Source organism: Podarcis melisellensis (assembly GCF_964234715.1).
Source record: "Podarcis melisellensis genome assembly, chromosome: 9".
Taxonomy (NCBI): Eukaryota; Metazoa; Chordata; class Lepidosauria; order Squamata; family Lacertidae; genus Podarcis; species Podarcis melisellensis.
Window position 1 is genome coordinate 72,882,842 of NC_138541.1, and position 24,907 is coordinate 72,907,748.

Genomic DNA, 24,907 nt, shown 5'->3' on the forward strand with positions numbered 1-24,907 from the left:
CTGAAGGGAGCCGGATGCCGCTGCAGGCGGGCCGGGCCAGCGCTGCTCCTCCCTCCCGGAGGGCCCTCCTTTCCCGGCAGCCCCGCGCTGCTTCCTCCGCCGCCTCCTCGCCGGGACAAAGCGAAAGTGAACCCAGACGCCTCGCAGCCGCCGCCATCCCCAGACCCGATTGCTGCTCCGCGATCCGGACACCGCTGCAGGTCGCGCCTTTCAGCTGAGTTCCTTTGACTTGCGTGCGTGGCTGCGTTTTATTTATGCATTAACTTTTATTTATTCATGCATTAACTTTTATTTATGCATTGCGTCGATACGCCACGTCTTGGCTCTCCGGGGAGCGCAAGGGGGCGTGAATTGGTCCCCCCTCCCCGTCCCCATTTCATCCCCACAACAACCTTGTGAGGTCGGTTGGACTGAGAGAGGGCGGGACTGGCTCCCAAGGTCACCCAGGGAGCTACATGGCCGAGGGGAAAAAGGATTGTAGAGGCGGGAGGGACCCGGAGGGTCATCTAGTCCAACCCCCCGCAGTGGCGTAGCGTGGGGGGTGCAGGGGGGGCCGGGCGCAACATCTGGGGGTTAGGGTTAGGGGGCGCAAATCCATGGGTTAGGGGGCGCAAATTACTTGCCTTGCCCCGGGTGCTGACAACCCACGCTACGCCACTGACCCCCGTTATGTCCTGATCTCTCCGACCCTCTAGATTCCTTTCCCTCGTCCGAAGAATGGGGGGGGGGGTCTTGGCTTGGCTGAATCTGCGGGGCCTGCGTAACTCAACAGCCTCCTGTACTGCCAAAGAGCCTTGTGTGTGGGGGGGGGGGGCTCTGTGCCTGGAGATGGGGGCGGGGGGGAGTGGATCTTGCCCGCTGTGCCAGCCCCTCCCATGCACACACACTTTATCTGCTTTTTCTGGACGCAACAGCCTCTTAATGTGCAGCTGGGTGACGCCTCCTATAGATCAGGGGGGAAAGAAGACCTTTGGGCACCCAGGTGCTGTTGGACTACAGTTCCCATAAGCCCCTGACAGTGTGGACGAGGGTCAGGAACGAGGGAATCCTCCAAAAGCAGGGGTCAGCAAACTTTTTCAGCAGGGGGCCAGTCCACTGTCCCTCAAACCTTGGGGGGGGGGGCGGACTATATTTTGGGGAGGAGAAATGAACGAATTCCTATGCCCCACAAAGAACCCAGAGATGCATTTTAAATAAAAGCACACATTCGACTCATGTAAAAACATGCTGATCCACAAGCTGGATTTAGAAGGTGATTGGGCCGGATCCGGCCCCCGGGCCTTAGTTTGCCTACCCATGTCCAAAAGGTTCCGAAAAGGGCTGCCAAAATGACCAGGGGGTCGGAGTGGTGCCCTAGTGAAACCTTTGGCTCATCTCCTGCTTGCAGGTTCCCACAGGCAGCTGTTCAGATGCTAAAAGAACAGGATGCTGAACTAAATGGGCCACTGGCCTCATCCAGCAGCCTCTTCCCCTGCTCTTAGGAATTGTCATACACGTGTGTGCCTCTCTTCAAGTGACGGAGTGCCTGACTTCACTTACTCTGAATTGTGGTATGCAAAAACCCTTTCCCACAGTTGAGCCCCCCCTGCCCGGATGTTTGCCCCACAGGACGGACCTGAGTGTAATGTATAGGGCAGCTTCCTAGGTTCCTGGGGCTTGGGGGGGGGTCCTGTGGCCCTCCCAGTGTTCTTGGACTACTCTGTGCACGCCCACCATTTCCTGAGCACCAGCCATGATGTCCGGGGCCCAAGGGAAATGGAGGCCGACAAGATCTGGAGGGCCACAGCTTCCTGGTTTGTATTCCTATATCAGTCCATCAATCTTGTTTGTCAGTTCTTTCGTTTCCTCCTCTTCCAGTTCATTAGAAATGCAGCTGTATTAATATCCCTCTTTTCCAGGTTCCATTCAGACTGCACACAGAGTCTTATCCTTTTTCATCTGCGCATCCACTCCTGGTTTCCCTTTTGTTTTTCCAAAATCAAAGCTCCAGTATTTGGCAGCTCTGTTCCGTCAAGCCTTTGCATTGCATTCTGTTTTCTTAAAAGCCGTCCATAGTTCCATAGTTTAACTGCGCTGGCTGAAGGACTTTATTTGATCTGCCCAGAATCTTCCAATATTGAACTTTGTCCACAAGATCCAGTCTTATGACAGAGGGAGAAAAATATTTCTCTGTCTCTGTGCATTGTTTTATAAACTCCCATCACATCGCCTCTTGTGAGCCACCCTGTTGTTGCAGCCGAGATAAGGCACTAGTCCATGTTGACAGATTCCCTGGGTGGCCTTGGGTTAGTCACACTTCTTGAAGTTTCTCAGCCCCACTCCCCTCATTCCCAGAGACAGACCAGATTCTTTGAGTTGTAAATTTAGCCTGATAAACCTTTTCACACTGAATCTAAGTCTGAAACAACCAGTTGTCAAAACTACAAATCAACTAGGAGCTCTCTTCCTGCAGATGAAGGAGATAACCCAGTTCACACTTTTAAAGACAGAAAGTCTGTAATTAAACCCAGATACGCATTCCCAGCATTCTACAGCTTTTGGCTCTTCCATAATGCTCTTTTTTTGCATGAGCCAAAGTTTTAACCTGCTAAGATTTCCCAATATCATTGCAGCAGTAGTCTCGTAATCTGGTGAACTGGGTTCGCTTCCCTGCTCCTCCACGTGCAGCTGCTGGGTGACCTTGGGCCAGTCGCACTTCTCTGAAGTCTCTCAGCCCCACTCACCTCACAGAGTATTTGTTGTGGGGGAGGAAGGGAAAGGAGAAGGTTAGCCGCTTGGAGACTCCTTTGGGTCTCAAATCCAAACTCCTCTTCCTCCTCCTCCTCCTCCTTCTTCTTCATCCTCTCATTAAAAAAGAATTATTTTTTGCAGGAGATGGAGGAGGAATTTGAGTTCTTGCTGTGCGGGAGGTGCCAGAGGGAGGCCCCGAACCCCAAGCTCCTGGCCTGCCTTCACACCGTCTGCCTGGAGTGCCTGGACGAGAACAAACCCGTGGGCCAGTGTCCCGTCTGCCGGTTTTCCTTCGCGCGTGCCACCGGGGTCCCCTTCCAAGATAACGTCCTCTTTGCAAGCCTCCAGGCCAAGCTGAACACCTACCGGAAGATCGCCGGTGACAGGGATTTGGTGTGCGATAACTGCAAAGATGCGGCCGACTTCTGGTGTTCTGAGTGCTCCGAGTTCCTCTGCCTGAAATGCTACAAGTCTCACCAGTGGTACTTGAAGCAGAAGAGCCACGAGACCCAGAAACTGGCCGATCTGAAGAAGGATACCGCCCAGAGCTTCCTGGAGGGGGCAAAGAAGTCCAGCAACCTTTTATGTTCGGAGCACACCCAGGTTATAAGGTAATGCTACTGGAGGGGGGGAATGCATAGTTTGCAGGAAGCTACTAGGCCACTATGAGCCAGTGTGGTGTAGTGGTTAAGAGTGGTGGACTCATAATCTGGTGAGCCGGGTTTGATTCCCCGCTCCTCCATATGCAGCTGCTGGGTGACCTTGGGCTAGTCACACTTCTCTGAAGGGATGCGGGTGGCGCTGTGGGTTAAACCACAGAGCCTAGGGCTTGCCGACCAGAAGGTCAGTGGTTCGAATCCCCATGACGGGTAAGCTCCCGTTGCTCTGTCCCAGCTCCTGCCAACCTAGCAGTTCGAAAGCACGTCAAGTGCAAGTAGATAAATGTAGATAAATAGGTTCCGCTCCGGCGGGAAGGTAAACGGTGTTTCCGTGCGCTGCTCTGGTTCGCCAGAAGTGGCTTAGTCATGCTGGCCACATGACCCGGAAGCTGTACGCCGGCTCCCTCAGCCAGCAAAACGAGATGAGCTCCGCAACCCCAGAGTCGGCCATGACTGGACCTAATGGTCAGGGGTCCCTTTACCTTTACCAGGCCAGTGCCTGTGAAGGGGGAGAGGGAATGCAGGCAGTCATCTGGGCTGTGCCCACTCATACGGCACACGTCCAACTTCATTTTGCATTGCCAGCCACCTGGGACCCCATGATGAGCAGGCGAGGTCTGGGTGGGGGACAGGAGAAGAGCGCCTTCTCGGTGGTGGCTTCTCCCAGGCAACTTTGGAATACCCTCCCCGGAGAAGCCCGACTGGTGCCTTCATTGTGGGCCTTCCACTGGCAGTTGGATACCTTTTTTACTCCAACAGGCCTTTGGGAATGGACTGCTTTTTAAAGAAAGGGCTTTTAAAGGTGCTGTGCTGTTTTCATTATCTGTATTTTAATAGCTTTGTTTTTTATACGGTTTTCATTTTTCAAGAGTTTAATCACTTTTTAACATTACCTTTCTGGTTTTTGTCCATGCTTGTTCTAAGTTTCGTGAGCTGCCTTGAATCCTACTTGTGGGGGAAAGGCACAATAAGATGATTGTTGTTATTACCAACAGTAAATTGATGTTTACAGTTTAAATGCAGTGCTTACAGTTAATACTTATGTTTTAATTAGTACTTACATTTAAATGCACTCTAATGCTTACAGTTTAAATGCTATTTTTTTCAAGCATGTTGTTTTTAAATCTGGAAAAAATTGGATGGAATAGACCTGTGGTCCAAGTACATGGAAAACTGATACAGTGGTACCTCGGGTTAAGTACTTAATTTGTTCCGGAGGTCTGTTCTTAACCTGAAACTGTTCTTAACCTGAAGCATCACTTTAGCTAATGGGGCCTCTTGCTGCTGCTGCGCCACTGGAGCACGATTTCTGTTCTCATCCTGAAGCAAAGTTCTTAACCCGAGGTACTATTTCTGGGTTAGCGGAGTCTGTAACCTGAAGCGTATGTAACCCGAGGTACCACTGTATTGGGGAGAAATAGGCTCATCTGTCCCTCCATAACTTTCCACTTCCTTCCCCTTCGGTTTTCATTTTCCTTTCTTCCCAGTGTTCTCCCTCCTTCCCCTTCCATAGAGAAACTGATAGCACAAAGCCTGGTGTTGCTTATCTATCTATTTATCTATCTATCTATCTATCTATCTATCTATCTATCTATCTATCTATCTATCTATCTATCTATCTATCATCTATCTATATCTATATCTATATCTATCTATCATCTATCTATATCTATATCTATATCTATCTATCTATCTATCTATCTATCTATCTATCTATCTATCTATCATCTATCTATCTATCTACAGTATCTATTTATCTATCATCTATCTATCTGTCTATCTATCATCTATCTATCTATTATTACACTTATACCTGTTCTCCAGGGAATTCTGCTCAGTGAGGGAGGTGAGCCTGAGAGATGTTGACAGGACCAAGACCGCCCAGGGGGCTTCGTAGCTGAGTGGGGACTTGGGTCTCCTAAGTCCTAGGCCAGCACTCTAACCGCTGTGCCACACTACCTTCCTGTTTAAGACCCTAAGGAAAGCCTCCTGGATCAAGCCAATGGCCCATCCACTGTAGTCCAGCCTCTTTTTCTTGCCGTGGCCATTCATTCATTCATTCATTCATTCCTTGAACATTGTATTTACGTCAACAGCATCTACTGCCGCGGATGCCGCAAGCCCCTGTGCTGCTCCTGCGCTCTGCTCGACGGCGAGCACTACAACGCCAAGCTGTACTGCGACATCCGCGCGGAAATCGAAGGCAGGAAGGAGGAGCTGGGCAGGATAAAGGCGGAGCTTGCTGAGAAGAGGAGGAGCTATGAGAAGACGTACAGTACCGTCCACGAACGGCTGCAGCAGCTGGAAAAGGTGCGCAAGGAGACCCGAGAGGAGATCCAGGAGAAGGTGGAGGAGATGGTCCAGTGGATCCAGAATAAGGGGGAGGAGCTCCTGGCGAAGGTGGACAGCCAGCTCCACCAGGAGCGCGAGGACGTGCAGAGGAAGCTGCAGTGCGCCGAGCGCATCGTCAAGAGGTTGGCTTCGTTTTTATTTGGTTTAATGTTTGTGCAGCCCGTTTGCCTCTTACGTGGGGGTTTGGGTCCAAGGGTTCTGCATATGCGCAAAAATGCCCATGCCCAGGTCTTTGGAGCTGCCATTTTAGGCTAAGTTCAAGGCGATACTCTCAGTATATAAAGCCCTTTTTTATTATATGTTTTTATTAAGAATTCCAGCATAACAATTTTAACAGAAATACATCATCCACATTCTTGCCCCCCCATTCCCCCCTCCCCTCCCCCCCAAAAGAGATAAAAGAAACTTCTCTTAGTGACTCTCTCTGGTTCCTCGACACACAATTTTATCTGTTGTAAAATTGTAAAGATCCTTAATTTATCTATCTATACATTACCGATGAAGAGTTTGTGAATGTTTATTCAAAACCTGCAAGAAGTACAGTTAATTTTGTTGTTTCTTCAAATACTTCGTAAAAGGTTCCCATTCATCTTTAACGCCACAGTTATCCTTGTCACGTAGTTTGTGTGTAAATTTTGCCAATTCCGCACAGTCCATCAGTTTTTCTTGCCACAGCTCTTTAGTTGGGATTTCCTCATTCTTCCATCCTTGTGCTAATAAGACTCTTGCCGCCGTTGTCACATACATGAAAATGTTTTTTAGTTTATTTGGCAGGTCTTTTCCCACAATCCCTAACAAGAAAGCTTCAGGCTTTTTCACAAATTTTAAATGGAACATTTTCTTCAACTCATCTTATATAATTTACCAATTTTTTAAAATTTTGCTACAATCCCACCACATATGATACAGTATATAAAGCCCTTAAAGACTTGAGACCAGTTGGCCCACAAAATCTGCTTACTTGACGTATGTCCTCTCCACCGTGCCAATTGACGGAATGAGCCCTGTTACAGATGCCCCATAATCTCCATTCCGCCTTTGTAAGGACTCGGTCATTTAGTGTGACGTCATGTACACTTTGGAACTCCCTGCCTAGTGAGACAAGCAGGCGTCTTCACTGTATTCCTTTCAGGGCCTGCTGAAAACATTCTTGTTTGGACCAGCCTACCTAGATGCTTTAAAAAGTTGAGGTATTTTTAATCTGTTTTAGTATTTTAACTTTTTGTGTGTTTTATTTATTTTTTTAAATAATATTTATTGCTTTTAAACCTTACAAAAAAGAAAAAAGAAAAGATAAAAGAAAAGATAAAAGAAAGGAAAAACAATACAATACATTATATAAACAATACACAACACAACATTAACACAATAAACTAAACAAGACTGAGCAAAAACAATTTAAAACATACATCGTACCATTTCAATACCCTATCTTTCATTCCCTTGTTTCAACGACCTCCTCTCACCTCCCTTTTTGTATTCCACTTCTATTAATTGTTTCGGCAATTCCTTTCCATCTTTCTCTATTTTCTGTCATATAATTATCTTAACATATTTTAACCTTATTTTGCATTAATACTATAATACTTATTTGTACTTAATCCCTTTAACTTTTTGTGTGTTTTAAAGCATTTTAAAGTTTTTATTTTATTGTTTTCTCTGTAAACCGCTTTGGGGGGTGTTTTCTATTTTTTGTTTACCAATCAAGAGGTTTATAAATGTTATAAAATAAGTAATAATAATTTAAGAAACAGCAAAACAGTGCCATCGATATGAATGTTAAAACATGATAGCATTTAACTGAAGCAATGCACAGCAACAAATGGATCTGAGCCACCAAGACAGTTCAGTAAAGCGGTAATGATCCAGTGAGAAACCCAGCCAGGTGGGCTGGGTAGAAATAATAAATTATTGTTAAATGATTCTAACCACGGCAGGTTGGAGTCCGGCGAGCGGCTGGTGGAGAAGATGAACCTCTTTGCTTCGGACCAGGAGGTGCTGGACATGGCCCCCTTCGTCAAGGAGTCCCTAGACGATCTCCGCAGGGAGAAGGTGCTGGCCGTGGGTTTCCGGGTCCAGGCGGATAACATCTCGGAGGTCAGAGGCGAACTCCTGGCCCTGTTTAACAGGGTGAGAGGCTGCGAAGGTGAGGCACTTCCTGCAATCCTGCTCTCTTCGCCCCTCCCTTGCCAGGGGGCCCTGCTGGCTTTTTCAGCAGGAAAAAGCTTTGGGCTTCGATTGCCGTAATTCTCTGTCACCCTGTCCCGCTGGTTGTGAGAATGAATGTGAATCGCAGGGCACATTGGCCATTGAACCTTGGTTGTTGTTGTTGTTGTTGTTTAGTCGTGTCCAACTCTTTGTGACCCCCTGGACCAGAGCACACCAGGCACTTCTGTCTTCCACTGCCTCCCACAGTTTGGTCAAACTCATGCTGGTAGCTTCGAGAACACTGTCCAACCGCCTCATCCTCTGTCGTCCCCTTCTCCTTGTGCCCTCCATCTTTCCCAGCATCAGGGTCTTTTCCAGGGAGTCTTCTCTTCTCATGAGGTGGCCAAAGTATTGGAGCCTCAGCTTCAGGATCTGTCCTTCCAGTGAGCACTCAGGGCTGATTTCCTTCAGAATGGAGGTTTGATCTTCTTGCAGTCCATGGGACTCTCAAGAGTCTCCTCCAGCACCATAATTCAAAAGCATGAACCTTGGTTAGTCTTGTCCATTAACGTCAATGGGTCTACTATGAGTAGGACTAGCACTGAATGCACCAGAAGGGGATAAAGCTATTGATGGCTGCTAGTGATAGGGGCTCTGTTCTGCCCCCACCATCAGAGGCACCATTCCTCTGCATGTCAGTAGCTGCAGAGGCCCAAGGGGGCGGGAGATGGCTGTTGTACTTGAATCCTGCTTGCAGCCTTCCTGGAGACGTCCTACTGGCTGCTGTGCAACCAGGATGCTGGACTAGGTGGGCCACTGGCCTGATTCAGCAGGCTGTCCTATTGTCCTTAGGGCTAGCGGTCAAGGATGGTGAGAGCTGGACTCCAGTCCCTGCTGGAAGATTACAAGTTCTCCACCCTGGACCTGTGGTCCTCCTTTGCTGACTTGAGCTCTGTGCAAAGATAGATAGATACGTATTTTTTGCTCTATAAGACTCACTTTTTCCCTCCTAAAAAGTAAGGGGAAATGTGTGTGCGTCTTATGGAGCGAATGCAGGCTGAGCAGCTACCCCAGAAGCCATAACAGCAAGAGGGATTGCTGCTTTCACTGCGCGGCGATCCCTCTTGCTGTTCTGGCTTCTGAGATTCAGAATATATATTTTTTTCTTGTTTTCCTCCTCCAAAACCTAGGTGTGTCTTGTGGTCTGGTGCATCTTATAGAGCGAAAAATACGGTAGATAAACTTAATTCGCATTAGCCAACAGCCATAGCAACATAAAACAAGCAATATATACAATTAAAAAGTCAACAATGGGTAAAAAGGACAATCAGATGACCAAGATTATCGTTCAGATAGTGGCCCTTAATCTCACTGCACCCTCGATAAACCTAGCAATAATAATAATTTATAATAATTTATTATTTATACCTTGCCCATCTGGCTGGGCTTCCCCAGCCATTCTGGGCGGCTTCCCAAAAAAATATTAAAATACTCTAATACATCAAACATTAAAAGCTTCCCTAAACAGGGCTGCCTTCAGATAGCAACCTTTGCTGTTGTCTGATCATTTTGATCTGATAAAAGAAAGAACAATGTGGCCGCAGATGGGCGGCCTGGGATGGTAAGGAAGAATGGGGTGATGATCTCCTTCCTCAGATCTTTATAAAGGGGACAGGACAGGAGAACATGAGCCACTGTTTCCATATTGCCATCAACACAGGGGCAGAGTCGTTTCTCAGTTGGAATCTTTTGGTATCTGCCCTCAAGTATGGCAGAGGGCATCACATTCCATCTGGCCAGTGCGAAGGCACGTCTGTATTTTGGGATAGTTAATTTATACAAATATGGTGTCAGGGAATCAAACTGAGAAGGGAAAAACAAGGCATACCAAGGACAGAGTTTCTTTATAATGGCCAGATTGTTCTGTTGCTCTTAAGTCCTTCAGACGCTGTCCAATTAGCCCTTTTGCTTTAATAAAGCCCATCGTGAGAAGCTCATGTGGGTGGAGTCCACAGGAGAGGAGGTTTTGGTGCTCAGTTTTAGATCACACACACTTAAATGAGCTCTGCTGCTGGTGCTGAACAGCTGAGTCCATTCCCAACTGAGCTAAGAGAGAGACTAGGACCTGGGAGAGACCAGGGTTCGAATCTCCACTCAGCCATGAAGCTCACTGCATGTGACCTGGGGCCAGTCACTCGCTCTCAGGCTATCCTACCTCACAGGGTTGTTGGGATTAAATGAGGAGCGGGAGAGAGTCATGACCTCCATGGAGAAAAAGGTGGTATAATATGGGGGAAATGAAGTGAAGGGCCTCATCCAAACACGTTGGAACACTCTGCCCTCTTTCTTTTCTTGCAGATGCTGTCGGCTGCCTGCCTTCTGTTTCTCGGCCAGCTGCCCCGGTGGTCTGTTCGGTGAGCTGGGATAGGAAACGTGGAAGTGGACGTAGAGGAAACAGGGAGCTGAGAGGGGAGCAAAATGTAGAAAGTACCAAGACAGTGGAAAATAGCAGTGGCCATTCATTGCTGTTGAGAACACAGATATCCTGGCACTGGTAACATGTGGGAGGATAAAAATAAAAATCATTCCCTGAGTTCAGTGCACAAGCAATAGGACTGAACTTCTTGATGTATTGTAATTTAGCCGTTTCATATTGCTGCAAATTTCCTTTGTTCTGGTATGAGCACTTTAAGGACACATCTCTTGAAAATTAAACAGAAGAATGTAAGGTTAGTTGGTATGTGAGATGACAGTTTGCCCGGGAGAACAATGTGCTTGTTCTGAAGAACAGGATCAGCCTGTTTTCTTGGTCTCCAAGGTTCACTGTCAGTCGCCCCCTAACTGTTACAGCGCTTTAAAAATTCTGCCTTTGTCACTTTTGCGTACAGAAAGGTCTTCATAATGAGAAAAGCCAGCCAAGGAGCCAGGCGCCCACGTACACCCTCAGTCTCAGGAAGACACCTCATGGATTTGTAAGTTCTCTGCTGCTCATAACAGTTTTGTGTCTTCTGTTCTTTTGATTCTTCTCTCTCTTTGCTGACAGGCTGTCCCAGCTCCTTCTGAGCTGATGGGTGCTGTACTTTCAGCCAAGGGAAGATCATAAAGTTGTAGAGCTGGAAGGAGACCCCAAGAGACATTTACCCGCCCCTCTGCAATGCAGGAATCACAGCTAAAGGATCCATGAGTTGTGAATTAATATTATTATTAAGAATGATTTCCCTCGTTGCCATTACTAACAGCCCAAAAGTGTGGTATTAGGGTGTTAAAGGTAAAGGGACCCCTGACCATTAGGTCCAGTTGCGGACGACTCTGGGGTTGCGGTGCTCATCTCGCTTTACTGGCCAAGAGAGCCGGCATACAGCTTCCGGGTCATGTGGCCAGCATGACTAAGCTGCTTCTGGCGAACCAGAGCAGCGCACAGAAATGCCGTTTACCTTCCCGCCAGAGTGGTACCTATTTATCTACTTGTACTTTGATGTGCTTTCAAACTGCTAGGTTGGCAGGAGCAGGGACCGAGCAACGGGAGCTCACCCATCACGGGGATTCGAACCACCGACCTTCTGATCGGCAAGCCCTAGGCTCTGTGGTTTAGACCACAGTACCACCTGTGTGTTACTTCATGTCATTTACAAAGCAAGCAAACATTATATAATAAAAGAAAATGGTTACCCACCAATGCCAATTGAGGCATCCATGTTTCCCTGTGGACGAGGGTATGGAGGGTATCTTTAAGTCAAATATCTTAAATCTGAAGCTCTAGAAATAAAATCCCACCAGGCGTCATAAAAAGTGTTTTGGAAACACACAGCTCGTCTGCCGTTTTTTCCGCAGTCGCCCAAGCGCATAACACGTTGCACAAATGCAGATTTTCTGAGGTTCTCCAATGGATTTACTATTGATAATAATTTATTATTGATTTATTGGGATTAAAAATAGCTGGTCTCGTTTTTAAATTTGTGTTACTCTTGCTTTTTAGGTCTCCTCGATCAGCTGCCCAGTGAAACGGCTGATGGGACAGACGGAAAAGTCCATTCAGGCTTCTCCCAAGGTGATGAAGCTGGAGGACCACTACCATGATGACGGGCAGAACTCCGAGATGCATGTCCAGGATGTTGGGTTGAGTTCCTGGTCCCCTTCCCCCCGCGAATCGACACCAGAGAGGGAGCAGTGTGGGGCGGTCAATGCGGTGGAGCTCTTGGAGAATTCTGTGCACGAGATCTGTGAATCGGGTAACGTCCTATCTTGCCCGGCCTCCTCTGCTCACCAGATTCCCCTTTGTGAGAAGGGAGTTCTTGTTATTAAATATACCAAGAAAAAAACACACCAAGAACTCAGGCCAATGTAAGTTTCCATAGTGGGAGTGGTCCCTACTCACAAATCAATAGTCTATTTTAACAAAAACTGATCCATTCAAAAGTATGTATTCTGATAAGGATTTCAAACTCAAATAGAGATTACAAACTCAAACTCATAAAGCTATGTATAACACAATAATTCGTTACAGAATTAGAGATAAGAGTTTATGAGTAGAGAAAAGTTCATGTTAGTCCAGATTCGATGAGAAATGTAGAAAATAACAGGATACATTTATCCGAACGTCTTCAAACTTACACGAACCTTTAAAAATTAGCTGATGAAGGTGTATACATCGAAACAGGGCCCTGTCCTGGCTTCTGATCCATAATTGACTTCTGACTTCTGCTCAATGAATGAAATTAAGACCTTCACGTTGAATCTGACTATGGACTAACATGAACTTATCTCTACTCATAAACTCTTATCCCTAATTCTGTAATGAATTATTGTGTTATACATATCTTTATGAGTTTGAAATTTCTGTTAGAGTTTGTAATATCTATTTGAGTTTGTAATCCTTGTCAGAATATATACTTTTGAATGGATCAGTTTTTATTACTATTGACTATTGATTTGCGAGTAGGGTCCACTCCCACTATTGAAACTTACCGTATTTTTCGCCCTATAGGACGCACTTTTCCCCCTCCAAAAATGAAGGGGAAATGTGTGTGCGTCCTATGGGACGAATGCAGGCTTTCGCTGAAGCATAGAGAGCGAGAGGGGTCAGTGCGCACCGACCCCTCTCGCTCTCCAGGCTTCAGGAAGCTATCAGCAAGCCTGGGGAGCCCACGAGAGTCCCCGCAGGGCTCCCTAGGCTGCGGATAGCAGCCTGCTGCCCAGAGTGTGGGGCGCGCCGAAGCAGAGCGCCCCGCGATTCAGGCAGATATCTGCAGCCTGCTGCCCGGAGCGTGGGGCACGCTGAAGCAGAGCACCCCGTGCTTCGGGCAGATATCCGCAGCTGGGGGGGAATAATTTCCCCCCTTTATTTCCCCCCCAAAAAACTAGGTGCGTCCTATGGGCCGGTGCGTCCTATAGGGCGAAAATATGGTACATTTGGCCTGAGTTCTTGGTGTGCCTTTTTCCTTGTGGGAAGGGAGCAAGCAGGACCCCCGAGCACAAGAGCAGCTCTCTCGGCTCCTGCTGTCTCCAGCAAGGGGGGGGGGGCAGAGCAGAGCCCCGCTGGCTAGGAGGGAGTTCCACGGTTTGTGCGCTCTGAAGTGTGGGTGACACTTTGTTTGTCCTCCATCTGCTTGCAGAGGTCGCCAGCATCCTGATCAGCAGCTCCGAGGACACTGAAGACGACATGATGGTGAGTAGGCCAGAGACCCCACCGCAGGCTCCGTGGAAAGGAAAGCTGCAGCCTGCACATTTCAAGAGGTCCCATGACTCCTGGGGTGACAGGAGTTAGAGGAGGCGAGGGGGATCGGCGGCAAAGCGGAGTGGGGCACAGGTCTTCTCTGCAGGGTTCCAGATAGGCAGCTGTGCCCTCTCCCAGGCTACTCCAGTCCGTCTGTTTTTGGGTCCCCCTCTTTCCCTGGACACTCAGCATTGCATTCTCCCCCCCACCCCAATTCCTGCAAACCTTGAGGTTCCTACAAGCCTGCTGATTTCTCCCACGCCCTTTGTCCATTGAGGGTCCGTTGATGGGTACAGAATTATGGGAACGACATAAAGATGGCCATCCAGCCTCTCCTTAAAAGCCTCCCATAAGGTAGAAGAGTCCACCACCTTCCAAGGTCATAGAATCATTCATCATCATCATCATTTATACCCCGCCCATCTGGCTGAGTTTCCCCAGCCACTCTGGGCGGCTCCCAATCGAGTGTTAAAAACAATACAGCATTAAATATTAAAAACTTCCCTCAACAGGACTGCCTTTTTAAAAATAGGATAGCTGCTTATTTCCTTGACATCTGGTGGGAGGGCGTTCCACAGGGCGGGCACCACCACCGAGAAAGCTCTCTGTCTAGTTCCCTGTAACCTCACTTCTCGCAATGAGGGAACCGCCAGAAGGCCTTCGGTGCTGGACCTCAGTGTCCGGGCTGAACAATGGGGGTGGAGACGCTCCTTCAGGTATACAGGACTGAGGCCATTTAGGGCTTTCAAGGTCAGCACCAACACTTTGAATTGTGCTCGGAAACGTATTGGGAGCCAATGCAGATCTCTCAGGACTGGTGTTATGTGGTCTTGGCGGCTGCTCCCAGTCACCAGTCTAGCTGCCGCATTCTGGATTAATTGCAGTTTCCGGGTCACCTTCAAAGGTAGCCCCACGTAGAGCACATTGCAGTAGTCCAAGCAGGAGATAGCTAGAGCATGCACCACTCTGGCGAGACAGTCTGCGGGCAGGTAGGGTGTCAGCCTGCGTACCAGGTGGGCACAGAATTAACCTGCGCCTCCATGGACAGCTGTGAGTCCAAAATGACTCCCAGGCTGCGCACCTGGTCTTTCAGGGGCACAGTTACCCCATTCAGGACCAGGGAGTCCTCCATACCTGCCCGCCCCCTGTCCCCCCAAAACAGTATTTCTGTCTTATCAGGATTCAACCTCAATCTGTTAGCCGCCATCCATCCTCCTACCGCCTCCAGGCACTCATTCATTAAATTTCTATACTGCCCTTCATCCGAGTATCACAGGGTGGTTTATAATATAAAAATATCACAGGGTGGTTTATAATATAAAAATATATGTCATAGTAGCAAACAAAAGCATCACGCCCCGCCCCCCCCCCGGTTTAAAAGCCCATACATTGTTTAGTTACCCAAAGGCCTGAGAGAAGAGTAATGTTTTTGCCTGGCCCCTAAAGAGTTGGAGGAGGCACCCAGGGAAGGGCCTCAGGAGAGGGTTGCAGGGTTCGGTTCACATGGGGAGAGGCGGTCCTTGAGGTCTTGCGGTAATAGACTAGTGGCAGGGACCCTGAGGGTCATCTAGTCCAGCTCCCCTGCAATGCAGGGAGTGAGTTTGCTGGTGCTGCTAGGATGATGTTGCTGTCTCTCCCAGGCTCCTGTCCTCCAGATCTGGTAGGACTCCAGTGTCCATCATCTCTAGCCATTGGCCACGCTGCCAGGGAGCTGGAGGGCAGCAGACTGGGCCAGACTGGCAGCTGGGCCTCCTAAGAAGTAAGAGGGGGTAAGAGGAAATGGAAAAGAAGCATTTGGTTGCAGGGGGGGGGGGCCTCTTCACTGAGTGAAGCATCATGTCAGGCCGGTCCTTGAGAGCACAATGGAAAGGGGATCCATGTTGGAGCTTGTGAGAGCTCACCCACCATCGCAAATCTGGGGTTTAAGTGCTGTTTTGACCCCATGTTTGGTTATGGAGAGGGGAGGAGGTCTTCAGGTTGAGGATTTGGCCATAACACCTACAGACATTCCTGTCAGTATGCATTTCTTAGTACAGAAAGTATTGATCTGTGCGTAGACATCTTTCCTACTCTAATTAATTCAAGAGGGTTCTCTGGAAGCTTCTCTGTGTGAAAGAAACAAGCAGACGGTTCGTGGTGTTTGGGTTATTCCTTCGGAGCGGCTGAGTACAGCTGGCTTAAACTGATTCTGTTATCTCCTTCTGTCAAGGTCACGCTGACAATAAGAGGCCAGAAGGAGCCTGGGTTTTGCTTTCTCTCTTCTCTCTTTTCTTCTGGTGTTCCGTATGCTCAGTGTTAAGGTTGAGTCTTACTATAAGTTATTGTAAGTTTAAGTTAAGTCTGCTGCAACTGGATTAGTTATGGACAGTGCCAGTCCTGAATGTATTGGATTTGCGACCATCATGCTCATTTGCCTTACGTAGCAGTAAAGCTCTGCTGGATGAAATACAATGGCCTCTCGTCTATTGTTTGGGAATCCTGCAACGTGTTTTAAGTTTTTACACTGCTAACTATACGTTGAGTTCTGCTTTGGATCATAAGAGTAGAATTCCATGACAATTCCTTCATTTCATTGTCCATTTCTTACAAATTCTTGTTTGCTCCTTATATTGTTATCCTTATTTAAAAGGTAAAGGGACCCCTGACCATTAGGTCCAGTTGTGGCCAACTCTGGGGTTGCGGCGCTCATCTCACTTTATTGGCCAAGGGAGCTGGCGTACAGCTTCCGGGTCATGTGGCCAGCATGATTAAGCCGCTTCTGGCAAACCAGAGCAGCGCACGGAAACGCCGTTTACCTTCCCGCCGGAGCGGTACCTATTTATCTACTTGCACTTTGACGTGCTTTCGAACTGCTAGGTTGGCAGGAGCAGGGACCGAGCGACGGGAGTTCACCCCATCGCGGGGATTCGAACCGCCGACCTTCTGATCGGGAAGTTCTAGGTTCTGTGGTTTAACCCACAGCACCACCCACATCCTTATTTAGTTGCTAGTTAAAGAATATATTCCTAGTGAGAAATGAATAACAGGTTATCTTTCTTTGTTTCCCGAGTTCTAACTTTATCTTACCATCTTTGGCGATCACTCGTAGCCGAGTAAGATTGTCTTCCATGAACACGGTTTTAACAATGAGTCCGTAAATGACTTTGGAGGCCAATTCTGGACCCACACGTCCTTCCACATTGGGGACATTGGTTCCTGGGCGGGAGTTGATGGTGTGGATTTGCCAAGCGTGCCTTCCTCTGAGCACATTTTCCCCTTACTTTCTGAGTTCGCGTGTCTTCAAAGTCCACGACACCTTTGGTAAAGGCTGTTCTCCAACTGGAGTGCTCGCAGTCAAGTGTTTCCCAGTTGTCGGAGTTTATACTACATTTTTTAGATTTACTTTGAGACAGTCTTTAAACCTCTTTTGTTGACCACCAGCATTACGCTTTCCATTTTTAAGTTTGGAATAGAGTAGTTGCTTTGGAAGATGATAATCAGGCATCCGCACAACATGACCAGTCCAACGAAGTTGATATTGAAGAATCATTGCTTCAACACTGGTGATCTTTGCTTCTTCCAGTACACTGGCATTAGTTTGCCTGTCTTCCCAAGTGATGTGTAAAAATTTTCAGAGATGCCGTTGATGGAATCTTTCGAGGAGTTGGAGATGGCTTTTGTAAGTGGTGCATGTTTCACAAGTATACAGTAAGGTTGGTAGCAAAATAGATTTGTAAACAAGCATTTGGGTTTCCCTGCGAATGTCCCGGTCCTCAAAGACTCTGCACTTCAATTGGGAGAAAGCCACACTCGCAGAGCTCAGGCGATGCTGGATTTCGGCATCAATGTCTAACTTTATCTTACCATAATCAATGCAGGAAACATCCTTTATATTACCATGCTGACCTTTACATATAAAGACTTAGGAAATCATAGAACCACAGAATTGTAGAGGTGGAAGGGACCTCAAGAGTAATCTAGTCCAACCTCCTTCAGTGCAGGAATAACAACCAAACTATCCCTGGCCATCCAGCCTCTGTTCAAAAATGTCCAAGGAAAGACGGTCTTGTCAATTTCTTCCAGGATTCCTCCTTCGTTCATTGAAGGATATATTTTACATCCAAGTTTATGCCCTCCCTACTGATGCCATGAGCTACAGTAACAAGCCACAGAAAAAGTTTCGAACTCCCCACCTATTGATATCAAGCAGGTGCCTTCAACAGTATTTCTGTCCATGCCTGCTAAAAACATTTGTGCCTAGACAAACCTACCCAGGTGCTTAGAAATACTGGGCAGAATTTTAACCTGTTTTAGTCTTTTATCTTTTTGTATGTGTCAGAGCTGCCCAAGGTCCCAGCTCACAGAGGACCAATGCCAGTTCTTGTTATATACAAAAGTCTTTATTAAGGTTCAGTTTCGATTCCAAAGCCGCGGCGCGCAGCTCTACGTCTCAACCCTAGACCGCTGAAGCTCCGTCTGAATCTCCTCCCCCCAGACACCAGTTCAAGACCCTAGCCTTGCTCCACCTCCTCCTTTGCTCCTTTCTCCTCTGGGTCCTTCTGCCCGCTGGGGTGTTGCCCTTTCTGGACTCTTCTGATGCTGATGCTGAAGAGTCCCCGGATTCTTCCCCCTGCCTCCGGCGTGCTTTAGGACCTGGCTCCCAGTCCGCGCTCCCGGCTGTCCCGCGCGCCTGTGCATTTGAACTTGGCGCGCGCGCCCAGCCGGTAACCTTCCTCCTGACCGTTACACTGCTTCTTTCACTGCTTCCCCCTTCGGAGGGGCTAACTGGATCTGACTTCCCCTCTATTCCCTCACTCAGCGATAGGGGCGTGGTCAGCCCTGACTCATCTTCTCTTTCCCCTGGAGGGGAAACCGGTCCTGACACCTGGGACTCTTCCCCCCCGCTACGCTCTGGTGGGGAAACTGGTCCCGATCTCCAGCTGCTGCTTTGGGAGTCACCGCTGGTCCCTTGCTTCTGGTGCGTCCCTCCCGGGACCCCCCTTGCTCTGGCTATCGGTGCCCCCTTCTGGGAATCTTCCGAATCACTGGACAGGCTCATGGAATCTCTTGCCCCACTGTCATCCTCACCTACGCTGCCCTCGGATTGTTCCCCTTCGCTCTCCGCTTCCTCTTTCCCCTGTGCCTCTGCTCCTGAACCCCTGACAGTATGTTTTAAAGTATTGCTGCATTTTCATATTGTCTCACTTTATCTTTTTGTAAACCGCTTCAATGTTTTCCTCCACGAACAAGCCGTGCACAAATTTTATGAAAGGAAGAAATTAAAACAAAAAGTTCAGATTGGCACCTGCCATTACACTGCTGCACTTGGTCTGCTGGACGAAAACATTCACTATGGTCTGTTTCCTTTCAGTGATTGCCCACCACTGCTGGAATGCCCGCCCGAGGTCTGAGGGGGTGTCGACAGCAGCAGGGCAGAGGTGCCTTTTCCAAAGCTGACCTCGAAACCCCAGCCATGACGTCGCTTGCCAAGATGCCCACATCTCTCTTTCTGCCTTCCGCTGGCTGATTCTGCAGAGAACGTCTTGACCCTGAGGCTGCCCACTCCTCATTCCTGCCCGGGCAGCACAAGTGCCTTTAGGTGATGATGCTGCTGCTGCAATACCTTGTACTTAGCATCCACCTGGAGCAACAGGTGATCACAGGCAGCGGTCTTCTGAGAAGGAACATGTGTTTCCCTGGTCAGCGGTGAATTTTACCTTAAGCCCATCGGTGGGCCAAGGCACCGCCCATCGATTCTCCCCAATGGCTTGCCACCCCTCTCCTTTTATCTGGCAAGGGCTGGTGGCAGTCTTAAGGCAGCTGAGATTTGGCCTGTGCCATCCCTTCTGTCCAATTATTAGCTTAGGAATTTTGTAAGGTACTATTGTCATGAAACATGTTCAATGCGTAAAGCTGAGTGTTTGCTACATGCACCCCCTCGGTTATTTTCTCTCCTGCCATGGGAACAGATGCACCCAGGAGGCTTGAAAAAATCAAGGAGGGTTGGCAAGACTGAACGTTATGCTCAGTTTTTTTTATGGGGGACTGGAAATTCAGGAGCGCAGTGCTGGGTCAAAGCAAAGGCCCAGCCTGTCTTCCAGCCAGATGCCTAGAAGAGGCGGGAGATCAATAGCCCCACCTGGATTCTGACTCATTTCAGAAATTCACTGCTGCCAGCTGGTGCCTTAGAGGGCATTAACAGAGAATTAGGCACATTTATTTCATTTCTGGATTGCTACTCATGACAAAACATCCCAAAGAGATTAACTGTAGAAATAGATTTTTTTTAAATAGTTACAGTCATACCTCTAGTTGCGTTAGGTTTACGTTACGTTTTTTCTGGTTACGAACGCGGCAAACCTGGAAGTGTTTACTTCCGGGTTCGCCAATATGCGCAGGAGCGATCTGCGTGCTTTGCGCATCTGCAGGAGCGATTTGCAAACTTCGTGCATGCGCAGGAGTGCTCTATCACGTCATGCGCAGAAGCGGTGCTCTACTTACAGACTTTTCGGTGTGTGAGCGGCACCCCGGAATGGATCGCGTCCGTAAGTAGAGGTACCACTGTATACAGGTACAGACTGGGACATAGATACCCACTTAAAAGACTGGAGGGAGCAAAAAGGCAATAGAGGCATTGCCTGTGAGCAATGAGGATGTCTTAATGTTGGCCTTTAGGCATGACACTCTTTACTGGTTGTTGGGGAGAAATCTAGAAGACGAGGGCCATTCCCTCCATGTCTTGCTTGTGGGTTTCCCATTTGAGGCATCTAGTTGGCCACTGTGAGAACAGGAGTCATGGGCCTCATCCAGCAGCCAGGCTCAATTTTTTTAGGGCCCCTCCAGCCTGGTGTTGTGGGCTTGTGTTTGCTTTTCTTCTGCAGCAATTCATTGACGCAGTATCAGTGCAATATTACGGATTGTCCCTAGATCAGTCCACTTCATTAGTTGTTCTAAGACGCTTTCCCTGCGTTGCCACATTATTGCTTTCTAGATGGACATTCCTGCCCTGTAGCACGACAAAGGGGGGGGGGTGATGTTAGAAAAAGCCTGCAAGATCAGTGGTATGAAAAGTTATCAGGATTTCAGCAGGAAGTTGTGGGATCTGCACTGATTGGAAATTTGAGCTTAAGTTTCAGTCATGTCTGTTGGCGGTTGATTTCACTTTTTTTTAAAAAATAAATAACGATTTATTGATTTTTCAAAGATAACGCACACAAAAATAAAAGCAACAACACTACAAAAGAAGTAATTGGCTTCCCTCTAGTCCCTTCCTTGGTTCCGTTACTTCTTAATGTAGCGCATGTCTGTTGTCCAGTTTGAAACCTGTTTAAATTACTTATTATCCATTCATAACAAAATTACATGTAATTTTAAAACCCTGCTAATGTATTAACCTGTGTACAATGCTTCTCTATATATGCAATAAACATTTTCCATTCTTCTTTAAATTCATGTATGTCTCTTCCTCTTAGTTTCATTGTCAATTTTGCCATTTCAGCATCTTCCATTGTTTTAACTGCTGAGTTGCTGAGGTCTGTCACGCAACTGCGCTAACTCTGCGGATCCCTAAGTGTGCCAGTGTCAGTTGGCATCAGTCGCTGTGGTGTTCGGGCATGTGTCTCTGCCAGGGTCCTACTCGAGTGTAGGCTGAACTCCTGGCAGGGGGTGCTGTAGAGGGGGTGCCCCATGTCCGGCTGCAGATGAGCAGGAATGGGACAAATTCATGGTGGATCAAGCTATCGGCAACTAGCAGGATTCACATAATGGGCATCTGGTTGGCCCCTGTGAGAAGAGGATGCTGGGCTAGATGGGCCACTGATTCAGAGAGCCAGTGTGATGTAGTGGTTAAGAGCGGTGGACTCGTAATCTGGTGAACTGGGTTCGATTCCCCGCTCCTCCACATGCAGCTGCTGGGTGACCTTGGGCCAGTCACACTTCTCTGAAGTCTCTCAGCCCCACTCACCTCACAGAGAGTTTGCTGTGGGGGAGGAAGGGAAAGGAGAATGTTAGCCGCTTGGAGAATCCTTTGGGTAGTGATAAAGCGGGATATCAAATCCAAATTCTTCTTCTTTTTCAGCCTAGTTAAATGGTGGATGGGGCCTGTGAGTCATCTCTTCACTGTCTACCTGAACTTGCCTCATATGAGATCTGAGAAGGGCCATAGCTTGGTGGTAGAGAACATACTGTGCATTTAGAAGGGCCCAGGCTCAAACTATGGTATCTCCGGGTTGCCTTGGGAGAGACTGCTGTCTAAAACTGCCTTTGGTGGGAAATATGGAGCCAGATGGACAAATGGTCTGACTGCTATCAGGCAACTTCCCACATGGCTGTATTTTTTAGGCACTCCAGTCAGCCTGGACAACGTAGGGCCATCTATTTCCCACTTCAGGTCTAGATTTCATGCTACTGTGTGGATTTGTGGTGCTACCACAACACCACAACAGTTCAAAATGCTCAAACTGATGTGCAGCCAGTTGCAGATGAAAGCTAGAGCTTCCTGGATTCTCAAACAGCTGCCGGGTACTCAGAACAAACATTTGGTTACAGTCAGTACTTATGGAGGGACGTGGGTGGCGCTGTGGGTTAAACCACAGAGCCTAGGACTTGCCGATCAGAAGGTCGGCGGTTCAAATCTCCACAACGGGGTGAGCTCCTGTTGCTCGGTCCCTGCTCCTGCTAACCTAGCAGTTCAAAAGCACATCAAAGTACAAGTAGGTACCGCTCCGGCGGGAAGGTAAACGGCATTTCCATGCGCTGCTTTGGTTCACCAGAAGCGGCTTAGTCATGCTGGCCACATGACCCAGAAGCTGTACGCCAGCTTCCTCGGCCCCTAAAGCGAGATGAGCGCCACAACCCCAGAGCCGGTCACGACTGGACCTAATGGTCAGGGGTCCCTTTACCTTTTTACTTATGGAAGTATAATATATCTGATTGAACGCATTTGATAATTTCTGGCCCTCCTTTGGAATTGCTGGCACATAGCTGTGGTGAGTCTGAGACCCTGTCCTCACTGAGATGCAAAACCTGTGTCTGGGCCACCGCACCTCAGATGGCAAACAGGTACCAGCAGGATGCTTCTATCTGAAGAAGAAAATAAAAATCCATGCATGAATTGAATTCTTCTTTCTGCCTCTCTTTAGTTTGCCTGCAGCATTTTTTCCCCTCAGGCTGTTTCCCTGGAGAGAGGGAGAGAGAGAGTGGGGAGAGGATAAAGGATAGAGAAATTGGGCACAGAAGAGTGTGGCTTGATCTGTATTAAGTCTGCAAAGCACCATGTATCCAGACCAGGAGAACAAAGCTGTCCTGTGTGTACACAAAGCCCCAGGTCCACCTTTCAGTTGCAACAGGTGCTGCTGGAACTGGATAGCCTTGCATCTTGCCTTAATAATCTCTCGCACGTTTGCAGCTGCCTTTAGCTCTTCCAAAGTGGGTCAGGTTGCATTCTGAGACACTTTGCCAAATCCCCCCTCCACATACTGGAATGGGAACTAGTTGGTACGTAGGCAGGGGAGAACAAGACTCAGCTTTCCTTGGGGTGGAGTGCAGAAGTAGCCCCACCTCCCTTGCAGGGTTATTGTAGGATAAAGTGGGGGAGCGGGCATTAAGTGATTTTGAGCTCTTTGCAGGAAGGAGGAGTAGTGATAAAGCAGGATATCAAATCCAAACTCTTCTTCTCCTTCAGCAGGTCTGTTCTTGAGTTCTTATGTTTGAATGATTTTAAACCAGGCATAGGCAACCTCCAGCCCTCCAGATGTTCTGGACTACAATTCCCATCATCCACGACCACTGGTCCTGTTAGCTAGGGATCATTGGAGTTGTAGGCCAAAACAGCTGGATGGCCGAAGGTTGCCTATGCCTGGTTTAAACCATGAACAGACTCTGCTCTTTTCCGGTACAGTGGTAAAGGTAAAGGTAAAGGTACCCCTGCCCGTACGGGCCAGTCTTGACAGACTCTGGGGTTGTGCGCCCATCTCACTCAAGAGGCCAGGGGCCAGCGCTGTCCGGAGACACTTCCGGGTCACATGGCCAGTGTGACATCGCTGCTCTGGCGAGCCAGAGCCGCACACGGAAACGCCGTTTACCTTCCCGCTGGTAAGCGGTCCCTATTTATCTACTTGCACCCGAGGGTGCTTTCGAACTGCTAGGTTGGCAGGCGCTGGGACCGAGCAGCGGGAGCGCACCCCGCTGCAGGGATTCGAACCGCCGACCTTTCGATCAGCAAGTCCTAGGGGCTGAGGCTTTAACCCACAGCGCCACCTGTGTCCCTCAGGCTAAATACTTAATTCGTTCTGGAGGTCCGTTCATAACCTGAAACTGTTCTTAACCTGAGGTACCACTTTAGCTAATGGGGCCTCCCGCTGCCGGAGCCCGATTTCTGTTCTCATCCTGAAGCAAAGTTCTTAACCCGAGGTACTATTTCTGGGTTAGCGGAGTCTGTAACTTGAAGCGTATGTAACCTGAGGTACCACTGTATTTTCTTTTTCTTGTGTTAAATATTTGAAGACTCCTATTCAAAAGAGACTTCTTCATGTCAGGCAGCAGGTGTCGCCCTTGGACAATAATGAATGTAGCCCTACTTGCTGCAGCGAAGGCACAATTCAAAGAACTGTACTGGCTTTGTGAATACTCCAGGTCCTGACAATGATGTGTGGAAATGGGGTGTACCCACATCCCACAATAAAAAAAAACTTACAATCCTCCCTTATTATTTCATTTATATCCCACCTTTTTCTCCAAGTGGTTTCTCCTCTCATTTAATCCCTGCAACAACCCTGTGAGGTAGGTCAGGCTGAGGGACAGTGACTGGATCTCCAGGTCGCCCAGTGAGCTTCAAGGCCGAGAGGGGATTGCAGCCCTGGTCTCCCAGGTCACATTCTGACACTGCAACCTCCACGCTGCAGTGCCTTTGAAGGATGATCAGCCAAAGGCACCTTCAGAGCTTCCCACTTAATGGAGCAGACGAGGACATTAGAGGCCTGGCCAGTGGCGTAGCGTGGGGGGTGCAGGGAGGCCGGCCACACCGGGCGCAGCAACTGGGGGTTAGGGTTAGGGGCGCAAATCCACGGGTTAGGGGGCGCAAATTACTTGCCTTGCCCCGGGTGCTGACAACCCACGCTACGCCACTGGGCCTGGCCAAGGGATATGGACCCATTCCTCAGGTGCCTGAACAAGACTAGCATTGGATCGGTCAATGTGATTCCTGCATTGCAGGGGGTTGGTCTAGATGACCTTTGGGACCCCTCCACCTGCAATTCTATGAATGTGGTAGCATTGCTGGACTGAAATTGCCAGGGGGCACTGAGCCCATTGTGCAAAGCTGCTTCTT

The 24,907-nt window shown here is 48.4% G+C and overlaps 1 protein-coding gene across 2 annotated transcripts; it reads left to right on the forward strand.

Annotated features, from left to right (window-relative positions):
- The first annotated feature begins 11 nt into the window (after nucleotides 1-11).
- PML (PML nuclear body scaffold) lies at nucleotides 12-19,201 on the forward strand. 2 transcript variants are annotated; one of them, XM_081925651.1, is made up of 9 exons: nucleotides 12-200; nucleotides 2,872-3,341; nucleotides 5,486-5,863; nucleotides 7,679-7,887; nucleotides 10,248-10,303; nucleotides 10,778-10,861; nucleotides 11,866-12,118; nucleotides 13,502-13,554; nucleotides 18,953-19,201. In XM_081925651.1, exons 1-9 carry the CDS (start codon nucleotides 15-17, stop codon nucleotides 18,953-18,955), a joined length of 1,692 nt encoding a protein of 563 aa, XP_081781777.1. In that variant the 5' UTR covers nucleotides 12-14; the 3' UTR covers nucleotides 18,956-19,201. The 2 variants fall into 2 exon arrangements, with proteins under 2 accessions (XP_081781777.1, XP_081781778.1); XM_081925652.1 differs by having other exon boundaries at nucleotides 98-233; nucleotides 18,953-19,200.
- The last annotated feature ends 5,706 nt before the right edge of the window (nucleotides 19,202-24,907 follow it).

Excerpts from the sequence above, each read along its gene's own strand:
- PML (XM_081925651.1), top strand. The coding sequence starts at position 15 with ATGCCGCTGCAGGCGGGCCGGGCCAGCGCTGCTCCTCCCTCCCGGAGG. Across the intron at positions 5,864-7,678 it reads GCCGAGCGCATCGTCAAGAG|GTTGGAGTCCGGCGAGCGGC; the intron begins GTTGGCTTCGTT and ends TAACCACGGCAG. Across the intron at positions 12,119-13,501 it reads GCACGAGATCTGTGAATCGG|AGGTCGCCAGCATCCTGATC; the intron begins GTAACGTCCTAT and ends ATCTGCTTGCAG.